The sequence below is a fragment of the Danio aesculapii genome, chromosome 5, assembly GCF_903798145.1.
Source record: "Danio aesculapii chromosome 5, fDanAes4.1, whole genome shotgun sequence".
NCBI lineage: Eukaryota > Metazoa > Chordata > Actinopteri > Cypriniformes > Danionidae > Danio > Danio aesculapii.
This window is the reverse complement of record NC_079439.1, coordinates 68,388,834-68,404,819: the sequence shown is the minus strand read 5'-3', so window position 1 is coordinate 68,404,819 and position 15,986 is coordinate 68,388,834. Positions and strand designations below refer to the sequence as shown.

The window sequence follows — 15,986 nt, the reverse complement described above, 5'->3', positions numbered from 1 at the left end:
AATATTACAACTACTACTGCTGCTACTACTGCCACAACCATGACTACTACTACGAGCTTTCTTTACCACCTGAATTCCATACAAAACGATAACCTTTCTATTTCCATTGGTACTAACAAACTTTAGTTAGATAGTTTCACTATTTATTTAGAGACTAGTAATGGTCCAACTACAGGATGCAGGATGAGCACCAACTTTGTATAACATTGTTATTCAAATATATTCATTATATATTATTCAAATAAGGCAGGGGTGTCCAAACCCTGTTCTGGAGAGTTCAGCTCCAAACCCAATTAAACACACCTGAACCCGCTAATCAAGCTCTTACTAGGTATACTAGACACTTCCTGGCAGGTGTGTTGAGGCAAAATGGAGCTAAACTCAGCAGGACACCGACCCTCCAGGACCAAGTTTGGACACCCTTCCATGTGGCTGTGATGATGAATTACATAACGATTTTACTGTTTTTACTTTATTACAAACATACACTGTTTTAAAAACGTTTTAAACTCTTTCTTGAGGTGCAGATGATCACAGAGAGCTGAACAGATCTTTTAATCCCAATTGCTTTGCGCTAGTTTGGACACCCCTGAAACAAGGGTAGTTTTTAGGACTTGGCATGTCTTAAAGTGCATTGTCTATTAAAACATTTCCATGCAGTGTTTGGAAGGTCTATAATTTACAGACCGCATTCTCCAAGTCATTTGTGCCTGAAGTGAAAGTAAAAACATCCCTGCGAAAATCCAAAGCCTATAGCCTTCTGAAAACAAGAACTGCCATTCGGTAATATTCAATCAAAGTCTGAACATTTGCTTTACGTTTGGTGTGGTGGTCCTGTCAGTTTGACCAGCCACAATATTCTAAACCACGCCCCTCTTACTGTTAATTTGCTATTAGGGAATGATCCACAAAAAGAAAGCCCCGCCCCCTACTCAATATTCCATTTCAGTTGAAAGTACATTAACATACTGAAATAAAAGTTTCTCTTAATGATTGGTAATTTAATTTCAGAAGACAATCACATATTGCTTAAGTTCTTTTCTCTACACATCTATATTATAGGTTGCTGGCTCAAAAGCTGGCGTGGTGCGTTTCTTAGGCGAAACCGATTTTGCCAAGGGTGAGTGGTGTGGAGTTGAGCTGGATGAGCCCTTGGGAAAGAACGATGGAGCTGTGGCTGGAACCAGGTATTGTGTCCTGTTCTTACATCATAATCTAAAGGTGAATTGTGCATGTATACCCCATTGTTCATAGACAGAGACGTTTCATTTTTCGTCAGCCAACTCAAGCGCTCCCAGCGAACTTTTTTCGTTGGCCGAAAAACACTAGCAGTGCTTATAGTTTAATGCACGGATTATACATGAATGCATTTGTTTATGTTCAGGTATTTCCAGTGTCAGCCCAAGTATGGTCTCTTTGCACCAGTGCACAAGGTGACCCGTATAGGTTTTCCCTCCACTACCCCAGCAAAGGCAAAAACCACGGCGCGGAAGACGACGACCACCACCACCACCGCCGCCACCCCGTCAGGACTGAAGCGCAGCCCGAGTGCCTCCTCCATCAGCTCCATGAGCTCTGTAGCCTCCTCTGCTAGTTGCAAGCCAAGCCGTACAGGACTGGTGAGTCCTCACATACATATTTTTTGGTTATTTGTTATGTCTGGATTCCAGGTTATATGGGTCTTCGAACGTATGTTGACGTATGTCTTTGTGGTTTCACAAAAACGTAGGCAGAAGTATGCATTTGATATGAGCCTGTGTTGAACAAAGGCGTGTTTGCTAACGGCTTTTGTATCTTGTTCAAATAGACTAAATGTTAAACTTGTTTTCAGTGAATATGTCAGATCTGGATAGTGGGGTCAAATATTTCATCATACTCCTTTGGGTTGAGTTGACATGTAAGGCTTCTTTTGAAGTCTTATTGGGCGTTCACACCGGACGGGCCTTATGTGAGTAAATCATGTGAGAATATCCCACTAATCAAGTGTAATTAGACTGTTGAACATTTTGAGCCCTATCATACACCCAGTCATTCATCCGCGTCTGATGTGAACGCACCATAACAGTTCTTAAGATTGTGTGAATTTTACACGCATGATAACTCTGTAAACATTTCACTTTTGGAAAAGAAATCTAACAGTAATGTGCATCTAAGTTAACTTTTTGAGTAAAGGTCATGTCTGAAAAGCCGATTATCATATTACTGAACATATGTTGTACTAGTAAAATCAGCCAGTGCGGTGTATTTGTGTGTAGTTTTGAAGATCCTAAATGAGTTTCTCTCTGAAGCTGACAGAGACGTCCACGAGGTATTCGAGGAAGATCTCGGGCACCACAGCACTTCAGGAGGCCTTGAAGGAGAAACAGCAGCACATCGAGCAGCTCCTGGCAGAGCGGGACCTGGAGAGAGCCGAGGTTGCCAAGGCAACAAACCATGTGGGCGAAGTGGAGCAGGAGCTTACACTACTAAGAGAAGGCCAGGAGCAGGTCAGGATTTTAATTTTTATTTAATTGAGAAAGAAAAAAGTTACAATAGACTGTCGAGTTCTAGAAGAATAATGCACAGCTGAGGTGGTAATGCAGGCACATTGTAAAGAAAGTTTGCTTTTAGTTTTCTATAACTAATCAGACAGTCATGATGCTTCAAGACATTTATATGTGTCTTTTTAAAAGGGTGTGCTGTAATCCAGAATCTGACAGATTGATTAGCTATAGAGCAGTCATCTGAAATGTTGTCACGCAGTGTTATGCCCATAGACTGTAAAAGATATGGACGTAGTATCCGTTACGTCACCCATAGGTTTCTAAAGAACCCAAAAGAAGCTACCATTAGGCGTGGCCAACTGTCACCATTTTGTTCGCGCATCATCAAACCAACCAGGGGATACCAAACAAGGGCAAAGAGGTGGAGAGTGAGCGGAGCTACAGACGCATGCTAGCATTTTGCTTAGATGGGCTTTCCTATGGGAGAAACGCTTAATACTTCATTACCTTCGACTCGTTTGTGTTCTGACCACATGTGCTTGGTTGTACACTAATTGTAAGAAATGATTCCAAGAGGAAACTGTGTTAAGCCACATAAAACAACACAAAAATACAACGTATATGTCGAGTTCAGCGGCTAATCAGCCGGAATCATCTGAGATGAAGTGATTGTGACCAGCGAGACCTAGCTGTTACTCAATTGGCCACGCCCTTAATTATGCAGAGGTAATATAACCTTATATAAAGGAAACGGATGAGATACAAATAAAATCACCCCCTCACAGTTGTCATGAAGGGTAATATTAACTATATGAACCAAAATCGTTCTTTGTACCAGACTGTAAACACCTTTTTTTCTGTTGTAAATTTGGCCATTCTAACAGTGGGGTCAATAGAAATCTGCTCTTATGTAGCCAGGACCAGCGAAATTTCGTTGAATTGTAGTTTCAGTTATCTCCGTATTTGCTTCACGAGGGAGAGCGGGAGGTTGCCGCTTGGTTATGTCTGGATTTCATCATTAGCCTTGCATTTACTAACACAGACTATATTTCATGTATTTGGAAGTAATTCATATTTTCCTCCTGAAGAAAAACATCATAAGAACAATGCTTGGTGGCTCAGTGTATTACAATAGTGTTTTTTTAAAGTCTAAACACTTTATTGACATAGTATACACAACCAAGCACATGTGGTCAGAACACAAACGAGTCGCAGGTAATGAAGTATTAAGCGTTTCTCCCAAAGAAAATCCTGTCTATGCAAAATGCTAGCAGGCATCTGTAGCTCCGCTCATGCTCCACCTCTTTGCCCTTATTTGGTTACCCCCGGTTGAAGCAATGACATGCAAACAAAATGGTGCCGTTTGGCCACGCCCACTTGTAGCTTCTTTTGCGCTGTTCGGAAACCTATGGGTGACGTCACTACGTCCATATCTTTTACAGTCTATGCTTGAAACATGCCAGAGAAGTTGACTGTTCATTCCACTGTGGCAACCCCTGATAAATCAGGGGCAGAAGGAAAATCAATGAATGTATATTAAATGATTATAAAATAGACCGTGAACTTGATCAAAAACAGTGTAATTCATATATTTATATTTTAGATGGGGAAATCTTGCATGTGTGCTCAATACCATGATCGTATTTTTCACAAATAAAGAAATACACTCCAAAAAAAGCAAGGAACAGTTATAATCAGTGGCTGCTTGCATAAAGCAATTAGACTGGTCTTACAGGTTAGTCATCTAATTAATTTTTTCTTGCATAAGCCAGTTACATAAAACACAGTCTGGTCTAATCTAAAAGTTAAAAGTAACACTGATTCCCTCCTGGTGAAATGTTCTTAGGTGCTTTTAAATGTGAATTTTTATTTGATGTTTGACGTAATCTCAGAGTGTAGCTATTCCCCTTTTTAAAAAAACAGCCAATAGTGTTTTGTTTTATTAGCGCTCTGCCAGTGAGAGTGGTTGAGCTCAAGCGCATCAAATGAGAAGCGTCTTGTAGGGGGCGGGGCTTGTCAGATACTGGAGAGCATTTGATTGGATGTGATTTGATGAGAAACTGTTGTGTGAGGTGACCGTGATAAAATCGATGATCCATTTAGGCGAAAGTGACAAACTGCAAGCTTCACATGTTTTTGTATCAGTTTTATAAATTCTAAACGTGAATGCTGTCACTGTTTTGGAGCACACTAGCTTATAGACTAACAATTGTTAAACTAATAATACTGATACTAACATCTAAAACACTATTTTAATTTCATGCGATCTTCAAGGCACAGTCTTAACAGTTTGTGGTAACTTTGGGTAACAATAGATACAGACAGTGTATAAAACAGAGGCTAATATATGAAGTTCAGATGCAAAAGCCGCTAAATGCCACTTCTGCCAAAATGAGATAATGACATTGAGTGAATGCTTTAGGCACGTACCACACCATCAACAAATAGATTTGCTTCAAATTATCTAAATCACAACGTCAGCACATTCAGAAATAACAGTTTGTTGGCAAAAGCCTCTAAACACCACTTGCCTTTGACAGCAAAAGCCGCTATATCCCGAGAACCAATCAGAAGGCGTGATTAGAATCATATGTTTTCAATGTAGCAGCGCGCTGATACGCCGGCTTTTATGGAGAGCATTTTATTCTCCTTTTGAGTTCGATTTTATTAGACTCAGTTTGATGAACTGGATGAGCCTGTCCGACTGTCAGTGAATGGCAAGTGAAATCGTCCCTTACCTCAAAACTCTGTGCATAATACTCTCAAAAAAATATTTTGTTTTGCTCGTTCAGACTACTTATTTAAAATGAGCTGAAACGACACAATTTTTGAGATTTCATTGGGACAACTTATTTTTTTTATGTTCAATCCACATAAATTTGTTAAGTGTTAAGTTAACTTGATCAATTTGTGTTGGGACAACATGAATGAATTGTGTGGAACCCTGCATTTTTTTACAGTGTAAGAAAAAGAAAACACAATGTACAGTCAGAAGTGTAGCACGCATTCACAACGATTTTTGCACACGACGCTACATTGAATGAGTCCGATTTACTATGCATTTAACGGCAACTGCGTTTCATGAAAGACAGAGTGAAGATGCCGTTCTTTTATCCCACATGGATGCTGTGAGGATAAACAAGAGACCAAGACCTTAAGTATGGTGAGGATGAATGAATGACAGCCTCTAAAATTATCTGAGAGACATTCCTTTATGCCCAGTTGGCCTACCTTGTGTTTTATTAGCTACCTTAAGCTATTTTTACAAGATAAATATAATTTATAAAACTATATATTATTTGTGTATTACTTCATAATACCTATATATCTGATAAGCTTTTTATATTAATGGACTATGCACAGATATTGATGTTTTATAAGGTTTTACACTACATTAATTGAATCTACCAAGCTTAGCTTACAATGTTTGCAGTGTTTACATTGCTCTACTTGCATTAAATCTAAATCCCAATGATCAGAAATGACGATTGTTAAGATTTTATTAATGTCAGTTTTAATGTTATTGATTTAATGCACTTGACCGATTTCATTCATTCATTTTTCTCCTGCTTTTTTTCTTCCGGAATGAACCGCCACTTACTTGCCAGATGTATTTTTAACCGTAGGTGGTTTTTGTAATGTGTGTTATGTTTAGTACAATAATTTGTAATTGCAACTTTAGTGATTTTTCAAGTAATTACACTGTCTTGTCCCAATAGGAGGATTTAGAGGTTTCTGCAAAAAAAGCACAAGTGGATTTACTTGGTTTTGACGCAAATGGAAAATCTACCTTGTTAAAAAACAAAGAATTGCCTAAAGTGACATTTTTTGAGGAAAAAAAGGTATTATTTACTAGCTAATAACCTTTTCATCATCTATAAAATGAAACTTCTGAACCTAATCAGAGAAGCCTGATAGAAAATGCTCATTTACAAGAAAAGAGGTCTGATGGATTTAGAGGGTTTTGCATCTGAACTCTTCATATGTTCTGCAGCACAGTTTATAAGTCACTGCTATATAGAGATTTTCTTTTATTAATGTTGTAACATTTGGCTTTTAAAAATATTCTAGCCTTGAGCTTTCTGTTGTCATACAGAACTGTGATGAACTAATGTAGAGGAAATATCTGTGCTCGGGCACTGTGGTTCTAATTAAAGCCTCACTTCCTCTCCATGTTACTTCTGCTTGACACTTTTTCTTTTAGTTGTGTGTAGTGTGTTTATAGTGGTTGCTTTGCCTTGCAGTCAGGGCGGGGACTGAGTCATTTTAACCTGCAATATTACTGTCACATTGTTATGGCCACAACATGTTAACGTGTGGTAATGTTGAAGTAACAACATCTTTATGACAGGGTTAAGTGATTCCATATTGAGGGAATGATTTAATTTCATGTGCCAAGGGTTTAAAAGGATACCAAAATTGAAAATCATTTCAATCATTTACTCCCCTTGTTTCAAATCTCAGAGTATCTTTTTCTCTGTTGAACACAAAATAAGATACAGCGGGGAAAATACGTATTGAACACGTCACCAATTTCTCAGAAAACACATTCCTAAAGGTGTCGTTTACTTGAAGTTTTCCCCGGATGTTGGTTACAACCAAAGAAATCCAGATATGTATACAAAACTAAACTAATTAGTTTACAAATTCAGTTATGTGTAATACAATAAAATGATGCAGTGACAAAGCATTGAACACATGAAGAAAGGGAGGTGTAGAAAGGCAGTGAAAGCCCAGACAGCAGCTGAAATCTCTCAGCAGTTCTTCAGCAACCCTCTGCCCTTCATCAGTGTAAATGAATATTAGCTGCTTCCAACATCTACATTAGCAGGATGATGAAGATGAATCCAGAGTGGACATTTGAGCAAGACAATGATCCAAAACACAGCCAATGAAACTCTCAAATTCTTTCAGAGAAAGAAGATCAAGCTGCTTGAATAGTCCAGCCAATCACCTGACTTGAATCCAAGTGAAGTGAAGTCATTTGTCTTATTTTCTTACTGACTGTGTACCTGTCTTTTTTGTAAAATTCAGTTTAAGATCAAGCGTAAAATAAAATGTTAGAGAAGAGCAAATAAGAAAAATAGTGTAAAATATGTAAATAAAAGGCTAAATTTATTCTTAAATTTATTATTTTATCATACACTTTAATTAAACTCTTTAAAGCTTGAAAATGTTGTTTAAAAATGGGCAAAAAGTGTCTCGATGGCCTTAAAAGTATGTGGTAGTTTTGCCAGTGCTATTGAAAAAGATTCATTGTCATGAAAGGAAAAATCTTTAATCTAATGACTTTTATTCAAAATGTTGACAGAGGTTTTGTGAAATAATACTAACAGCGGAGCATTTATTAAATGCATATTTCCTGTGGAGCGATCGATCTGAGGTATTTTATTTGATGGAAGATAAAAGCATGATTGGACAAGACCCTCAGCCTCCTACTTTTACCTAACCCCTGTGATATGAAGGACACCACATCTTCATTCCCTCCATTAGGTTACGAGGGTTGGTTACAAAAGTAGGTTGAACACACTCTGGGTCCCTGTACTGAACGGCCCAATTACAGCACTGCGTTTTGAGTTCAGGTGGTGCAAATACAGGCAAGCTGAAGCGTGTTGGGTAACATACATTCTGCCCATTTGGTAACCTTCCAGTGCACTTGAAGTCTAATTTAAGAGTCATCTAAACAAACTAGGTATGCATGTTTCTAGGTAAGCCTTCACAGGCAGCTGCATCAAGCCATTATGTGCAGTGTGGCAGTGGCCTGGACTTGGGACGTTGGGATGTGTAGTTTTTTTTTTTTTTGAGGCGTGCATCAGGGTACGTCGAAGGGTATGCTACTTTCAAAGGCTAGGCAAGGCAAGGCAGGGCAAGTTTATTTATATAGCACATTTCATACACAGTGGCAATTCAAAGTGCTTTACATAAACAGGAATAAAAGAAACAATTATAAGAGAAATAAAAACAAACAGAATAAAAATAAAATAAAATAAAAGCTGATAAAATGTGTTATAAAAGAGTTAAAAAGAAGAGAAAAACATAGTAGTTCGATCTGTCGGACGTAGCACAGTGCTCATTCAGTAAAGGCACAGCTAAACAGATGTGTTTTCAGTCTTGATTTGAATGTGCCTAATGTTGGAGCACATCTGATCATTTCTGGAAGCTGGTTCCAGCAGCGAGGGGCGTAGTAGCTGAAAGCCGATTCACCCTGCTTTGACTGAACTCTTGGAATTTCTAATCTATTTGATCCTAAAGATCTGAGTGATCTGTTAGGTTTGTATTCAGTGAGCATATCTGTAATGTATTGAGGTCCTAGGCCATTTAGTGATTTATAGACCAGTGATAATACTTTAAAATCTATTCTGAATGTAACTGGGAGCCAGTGTAAAGACCTGAGGACAGGTGTGATGTGCTCTGATTTCCTGGTTCTGGTCAGAATTCTGGCCGCAGCGTTCTGGATGAGCTGCAACTGTCTGACTGTCTTTTTGGGAAGGCCAGTGAGGAGGCCGTTACAGTAATCCACCCTGCTGCTGTTTCTCTAAGGCTTCACTGGAAACAAAGCATCTAATTCTTGCAATGTTTTTAAGATGATAGTATGCTGATTTACTAACTGCTTTGATATGACTATGTTGAACCTCAGATCATTTATTTGTAATTGTTTTATATTTGTTAATTTTGTTACATTTATTTTTGGGAATTTTCTTTCCTTCTTTCTTTTCTTTTCTTTTCTTTTCTTTCTTTCTTTCTTTCTTTCTTTCTTTCTTTCTTTCTTTCTTTCTTTCTTTCTTTCTTTCTTTCTTTCTTTCTTTCTTTCTTTCTTTCTTTCTTTCTTTCTTTCTTTCTTTCTTTCTTTCTTTCTTTCTTTCTTTCTTTTTCTTTCTTTCTTTCTTTCTTTTTCTTTCTGTCTTTTTCTTTCTTTTTCTTTCTGTCTTTTTCTTTCTTTTTCTTTCTTTCTTTCTTTCTTTCTTTCTTTCTTTCTTTCTTTCTTTCTTTCTTTCTTTCTTTCTTTCTTTATTTATTGAGTCTTTTTATTTATGTGTGTAAATATGCATTTATTCAGTTTTTATATTAATTTCAGTAATATTTTTGGATAATATGCAAAAGTTTATATGATTTATTTACAATACAGATTGTAATGTAATATTGACCGTCTTTTAGAAGATATACCATGTGAAAGATTTGCTTTGTTTACCAAACTTATTATTTGAAAGTTATTTTTTATTGTATTTTAAGATTTTAGTTAAGATGCTCTCAAAATTACTTGGCAAAAATCGCATATATATATATATAAATACACATACACATATAATGTATATGTATGTATGTGTATGTGTGTGTGTGTATGTATAATAAAATAAATGTGGTTAATTGTTAATACAGCTCTGCATATCACTGATACAACATGCATTATTTTCTATTAAATGTAGTTGTGTTGTATTGTTTTGTTCGTGCAGTATGTGTCGGAGGTCAACGACAAAATGGACCAGCTGCGAGCGTTGGTGGAGGCAGCAGACAGAGAGAAGGTTGAGCTGCTCAACCAGCTGGAGGAGGAGAAGAGGTGGAGTATCGTCTCATCCACTTCAAATCTAATCCTGATTAAAACCTCATCAAATCAATTAGAAATCATTTCTGTAATGTTGAGTTTGCATACAGACGACTTTAGACTTCAATATTTTTATGCGAGCACTTGCTGTTTCCGTCAAGCATTTCTTTATGCAATAATGCAAAATGCATATAAAAGTAAGTGGATGTAAACATAGTTGATGAGTACATGACGAAAGAGTTACGTTTTTATGGAAAATTATTTTTTGACTATTTAGTTTACTTGGCAGTAATTAAATTTTTGACCGGTTTGTTCTTTCTTTACTTTAATTTTTTCTTTCTTTCTTTCTTTCTTTCTTTAGTTTTCTGTACTGTTCTTTCTTTTTTTTTCTTTTTGTTCTTTCATTCTTTTCTTTCTTGTTCCTTTTTTCTAAAATATTTTTCTTTTCATTCTTTGTTTTTCTTTTTTCTTTTATTTCAATTGTTTTTTTTCTTTTTCTTTTGTTTCTTTGTTTCTTTCTTTCTCTCTTTTTTCTTAATTTTTTAGCTTTTTTCTTTTGTTTCTTTCTTATTCTTGTTTTTTCTCTTTTTTTCTATTTTTAATTCTTTTGTTTCTTTTTGTTCCTTTTTTCTTTCTTTCATTTTTTTTATTCTTTTTTCTTTCTTTGTTTTTTGTTTCTTTCTTTTCATTTTCTTTTTGTTCTTCTCTTTCTTTTTTTTCTTCATTTTTGTAATTTTTTTAAATTCTTTTTTGTTCTTTTCTCTTTCTTTTTTCTTTTTTTGTTATTTTCTTTCATTTGTTTTTTCTTTGTTCATTCTTTTTGTTCTCTTTTAATTTTTTAATTTTTATTCTTTTTTTGTTATTTTTCTCTTTCTCTTTTTTTAGTTATTTTCTTTCATTTGTTTTTGTTTTTTCATTCTTTTTGTTGTTTTTTTCTTTCTCTTTTTTTGTTCTTTCTTTGATTTTATTTTTTTCAATTTCTTTCTTTCTTTCTTTCTTTTTTTTACTTCATTTGTTACTTTTTTCTTTTTGTTTTCTTTTTTTCATATTTTTTTCTTTCTTTTGTTTTTCTCTTTGTTTTTTCTTTTCGTTCTTTCATTCTTTTTGTTCCTTTTCTTTTACTTTTTTTACAATTCTTTTTTCTTTAGTTTTTTCTTTTTCTTTCTTTTCTTCCTTTTATTCTTCATTTTTTTCTTTTCGTTCTTTTATTTTTTCTGTTCTTTTTTTCGTTTTTTACTTTCATTCATATTTTTCTTTTGTTCCTTTTAGTTTTTCCTTCCTTTCTTTCTTTTCCTGTAAAAACATTGCAGTTCGAGCGATGTAAGCATATGGATATAAATTACACGTGCAATCTGAAAATGATTAAGATTTATTGTCCCGAACAGGAAGGTGGAGGATCTGCAGTTTCGAGTGGAGGAGGCTTGCATTACCAAAGGAGATTTGGAGGTATTTACAGATTTTTGCTCTATTACAACATTTAGCCCTTAATCTGCAGTCATGCTAGATTTCACTCAATTGAATTTGCAGACAGGAGAGCAGAAATACAAGACGTTCATGCAAAGAAATGTTTCACTCTTCTGCATGTAAGAATTTAATGTTCTAAATATCACAGAATAAACTTTAAACATTTGCGATCTTTTCATGGTTCTTCAGAGAACACACAATTGAAGTAGTTTTGCATGTTCAAACGTCTAGTGCGACCGCAGCTTACTGTAAGTCAACTATAGTGTCACATGATCAGTGTGACATCATCCTTCAGAAATGATTGTGATAAACTAATGTTGTGTGTGTGGTTTATTTTATTGTTATTATTATTTTCAACCAGTGTTAAAAACTCTTGTGCTGCTACTTTTATATTTTGTGGAAACTCAATACCTTTCAAAAGTTTGGAGCAAAGCAATGTTTATGAGAAAATATAGACGAATTACTACTTTAAGTTATGAAGGACATCTTAATTTCATTAAAATTGTGACTAAAGACATCATCAAGGAAATACTATTGTTTTGAACTTTATATTCATTGAAAAATCCCGATAGAAATGAGCAACTGATGATAATAATATAATAATAAATCATAATTAATTACTGTGCTTCAAATGAGCAAATAAGAAGAGGATCATATGTCACGAAAGACTGATTACTGCTGAAAATGTAGCTTTGCTGAACATTCATGAATAAACTACATTTTTAAATCTAAAATTATTAGTGTTTTACTGCCCCCCACCCCACCCCCCCACTTCCATTATATTACTCTGGTGAGCACAAGATACAAAAAAAAAATCTTATTTAAATTATTATTATTATTATTTTATATTTGTTTATTGATTTTCAACATTTACAACGATCAAATAAATAAACAAAGCATATAGGATAGGAAAATAAAGCACACTCAAAGAAAATAAAAAGGGGCTAGATATACAGTTGAAGTCAGAATTATTCGCCCCTTTTGAATTATTATTATTTTTTTATATTTCCCAAATAATGTTAAACAGAGCAAAGAAATTTTCACAGTATGTCTGATATATTTTTTCTTCTGAAGAAAGTCTTATTCAAAATTAGCATTGTTGTAGTATGCCTGTATTCGTCATGAGTTTATGCACAATCTTTTACTTTCCGTTGTGACTTTAAATCTATAGTTTTGATTCAATAAACTTCTTTTAAATGGAGTTTGAGCCATTTTGCATTTCCCAAAAATATGTGCAACTCTTGTTTTTGGTGATTTTAAAAATGCAATAAAGCCCTTTGCTCAGTCATTACAGGTTGAGCTATATCAGGTATTTCTTATTTCTTAAACTTATTGTTTTTTTAAACATTAAAACACAATGACATACAATATACGAACAGTACTCACACAAGTACAATAATAATAGATAAATACAATGAATTAAAAAAAATAATAATACAGAAATAAACAGCAAAGAATAATTAAGAAATAAAAACAAAACACTGACCTTCGGTTTTAATCTAAATGACTCTAATCCTCTTCAATTAAAATTTTTCCTGTAGAATTTATGTCTTTTAAAATAATCTATGAAAGGTTGACAGATTTTTAGAAAGAGAATTGAGTGATATATTTTAGTCATGTTACACATAACACTCAAAATATAATACATATTATTGGCATCAGTGTATTAGAGCAATGTCCAAAGTTTACTTGTTTTTAAAAGCATATATTTACAAAAAAAGGTCTTGTTTTCTTCTTTTGGTGAATCGAGCACTCATGATGGGTTTATTGATTGTTTCCACATCTCATTATCATGCATTTGAGTTGCATTCATCTCCTGACCTACTTTTCCAAAAATAACTCTTAGACTGTTTTTATCCATTCAAAGAAACTTTGAGAATAATCATTTCAAGTTGCATCCTTGACTATGCATTTTAGTGCGCTACATACATTTCCTGAGGCTCTTTAAAACCAGAAGTGTGCCGTTTGTTAGGAACCATGCAGTTTTACAGGATTCTAACTCAAACCAGCTAATAATGTTTCTGTCCTCTGATCTTTGTAACCATACATTGCCTTCTAAAAGTATTCAGACTTCTTTCTTCCCATTTTTAAAGGCTTAGTTCATCCAAGAATTAAAATTCTGTCACTGTTTACCCCATCGTTGTTAAACACAAAGGAATATATACTGAAGAATTTTGACTTAATAGTATTTTTTTGTTTTTACTATGGATGTCAATGGCAGCTCAACATTCTGCAAAATATCTTGTTTTGTGTGTTGTTATAGTGAATTTCTGGCTGAACTATCCTTTAAATGTATTTTGAAGACTTATGAAGTGTTTATTTTCTTCTCATCTACACTCTTTTATCCAATACAGATTTGAAAGTATGAAAATATAGCTTGAAACACTGGAATGTCACATTGGCCTGGGCTTTCGAGCTGTGAAATATGAACCACACATTTCTACAGATCATTTAATCCTAAGTGACTTTGCATTCAAGGCGCACACATTTACATTTTATCTGTTCTGGCTTGTCATAGAAATTGTTCATGGCCATGCTTTACTGTTTCAGTTAGGGCAAAGGGGAAAAGTGATCCAAATAATATTGTTTTTCTAAATTGTTATTGTTGTGGTTTAATTTTTCTAGAAAATGTAGAAATATATACACTACCTGACTAAGGTTTTGTCGTCCATCCCAGTTGTAAGAGCAACAAATAATAACTTGCCTTCTAGTTGATCATTTGGAAAAGTGGCAGAAGATCGGTTCCTGATGAATCGTCTGTTGAACTGTATCTCAGTCATCACAAATACTGCAGAAGACCTACTGGAACCCACATGGACCCAAGATTCTCAGATAAATCAGTCAAGTTTGGTGAAGGAAAAGTCATGGTTTGGGGTTACATTCAGTATTGGGGTGTGCGAGAGATCTGCATAACATCAACAGCCTGAGGTATCAAGACATTTGTGCTGCCCATTACATTACAAACCACAGGAGAGGGCAAATTCTTCAGCAGGATAGCGCTGCTCATCATACTTCAGCCTCCACATCAAAGTTCCTGAAGTCAAAGAAGGTCAAGGTGCTCCAGGATTGGCCAGCCCAGTCACCAGACATGAACATTATTGAGCATGTCTGGGGTAAAATGGAGGTGGAGGCATTTAAGATGAATCTAAAGTATCTTGATGAACTCTGGGAGTCCTGCAAGAACGCTTTCTTTGCCATTCCAGATGACTTTATTATTAAGTGATTTGAGTCATTGCAGAGATGTATGGATGCAGTCCTCCAAGCTCATGGGAGTCATACACAATATTCATTCTTTTTCCACTGCAGCATGACTTTATATTCTATACTGGACATTATTTCTGTTAAGTGACAAGACTTTTGTCGAAGTCAGACCTTACTGTCTTAATTAAATAATTAAAAATCAAGGCATGATCGTATTATATTTTGGTAAAATAAGCGTAATCTAGAGGCCTTTGCCTTTCATATAAGCCACTTCTGATACAAAATGATCAACTAGAAGTCAAGTTATTATTTGTTGTTCCTAAAACTTGGATAGATGACAAAACTTTTGTCAGGTAGTGTATAATTCATTATAGTTAGCAGCTAGTTTCCATCCTAACATGTTGAAAATCTTTCCAAAAAATAAAAGCCAAACATGAATTAGGAGTCACATGGGTGTAATAATCATAAATACATGCAAATACATTTCCACTCACATTATTCACTTGAACCCTTTTTCCAAAACCACATCACACAAACATACTGTAAAAACTTCATTAATGTGACTTTTATTAATGAGGTTATTTGGCTTTTCATGCTTTAAAATGTGCATTAGCACAAATCCAGCTACTTCCCTTAGGGCAAATGGGCCTTAAGATTGATACATCACAGAATGTGAAACTATTAAAGGGTTTGAATACTTTCAGAATGCTCTGAATGTCAGCACACACTTGTGACATTTCCAGCAATGTAGAATTTTAATATGCAAATTTAGCAACATTTTTGAAGCCAATCATCAAGCTCTTGCAATGTACAACATGGTCTCAAACTTTACTCTCTTACTTTGGGGCGTAATTTCACTTGTATTTATGATCACACTTTATTTTGATGGTCCGTTTGTTTAATTTAAGTTACATTGCATCTACATGTCATTCTCATTAGCTTATAAATAGACTGTTAGGTTAGGGTTAGTGTTAGATGACATGTACTTGCTAAGTTTCTTATAGTCAGTTAAATGTCTGTTGAAGGAGCAGTATGAGCAGATATTAAGCAGAGAGTCTACTGATACTCAAATGGACCATCAAAATAAAGTGTGACCATATTTATTTATTTGTTTTTGTGCAGGTGCAAAAAAAGGCAGTAAGTTTAGTCTTGGTTGACTATTTTATATCACAGAACCTAATGTTACAAAAAGGAGGAGGAAATGATATTGTTTCGACCTGATTGGACAACTTTGATGCACGTTGCTGTATATCTACTTTTTTAAACATTGTTATACGTCTAAACTAAAGAGCTTAAAC

At 34.9% G+C, this 15,986-nt stretch overlaps 1 protein-coding gene across 4 annotated transcripts in view; it reads left to right on the top strand.

The window, feature by feature from the left end:
• clip1a (CAP-GLY domain containing linker protein 1a) overlaps positions 1-15,986 on the top strand; it is a 74,130-nt gene that overhangs the window by 14,337 nt on the left and 43,807 nt on the right. For all 4 annotated transcript variants that reach the window (XM_056458775.1, XM_056458771.1, XM_056458773.1 and 1 more), the window contains exons 4-8: positions 1,063-1,187; positions 1,385-1,619; positions 2,289-2,486; positions 9,935-10,038; positions 11,409-11,469. In XM_056458775.1, the coding sequence (XP_056314750.1) occupies positions 1,063-1,187; positions 1,385-1,619; positions 2,289-2,486; positions 9,935-10,038; positions 11,409-11,469 (723 nt within the window). The remainder of the gene's footprint in view (positions 1-1,062; positions 1,188-1,384; positions 1,620-2,288; positions 2,487-9,934; positions 10,039-11,408; positions 11,470-15,986) is intronic.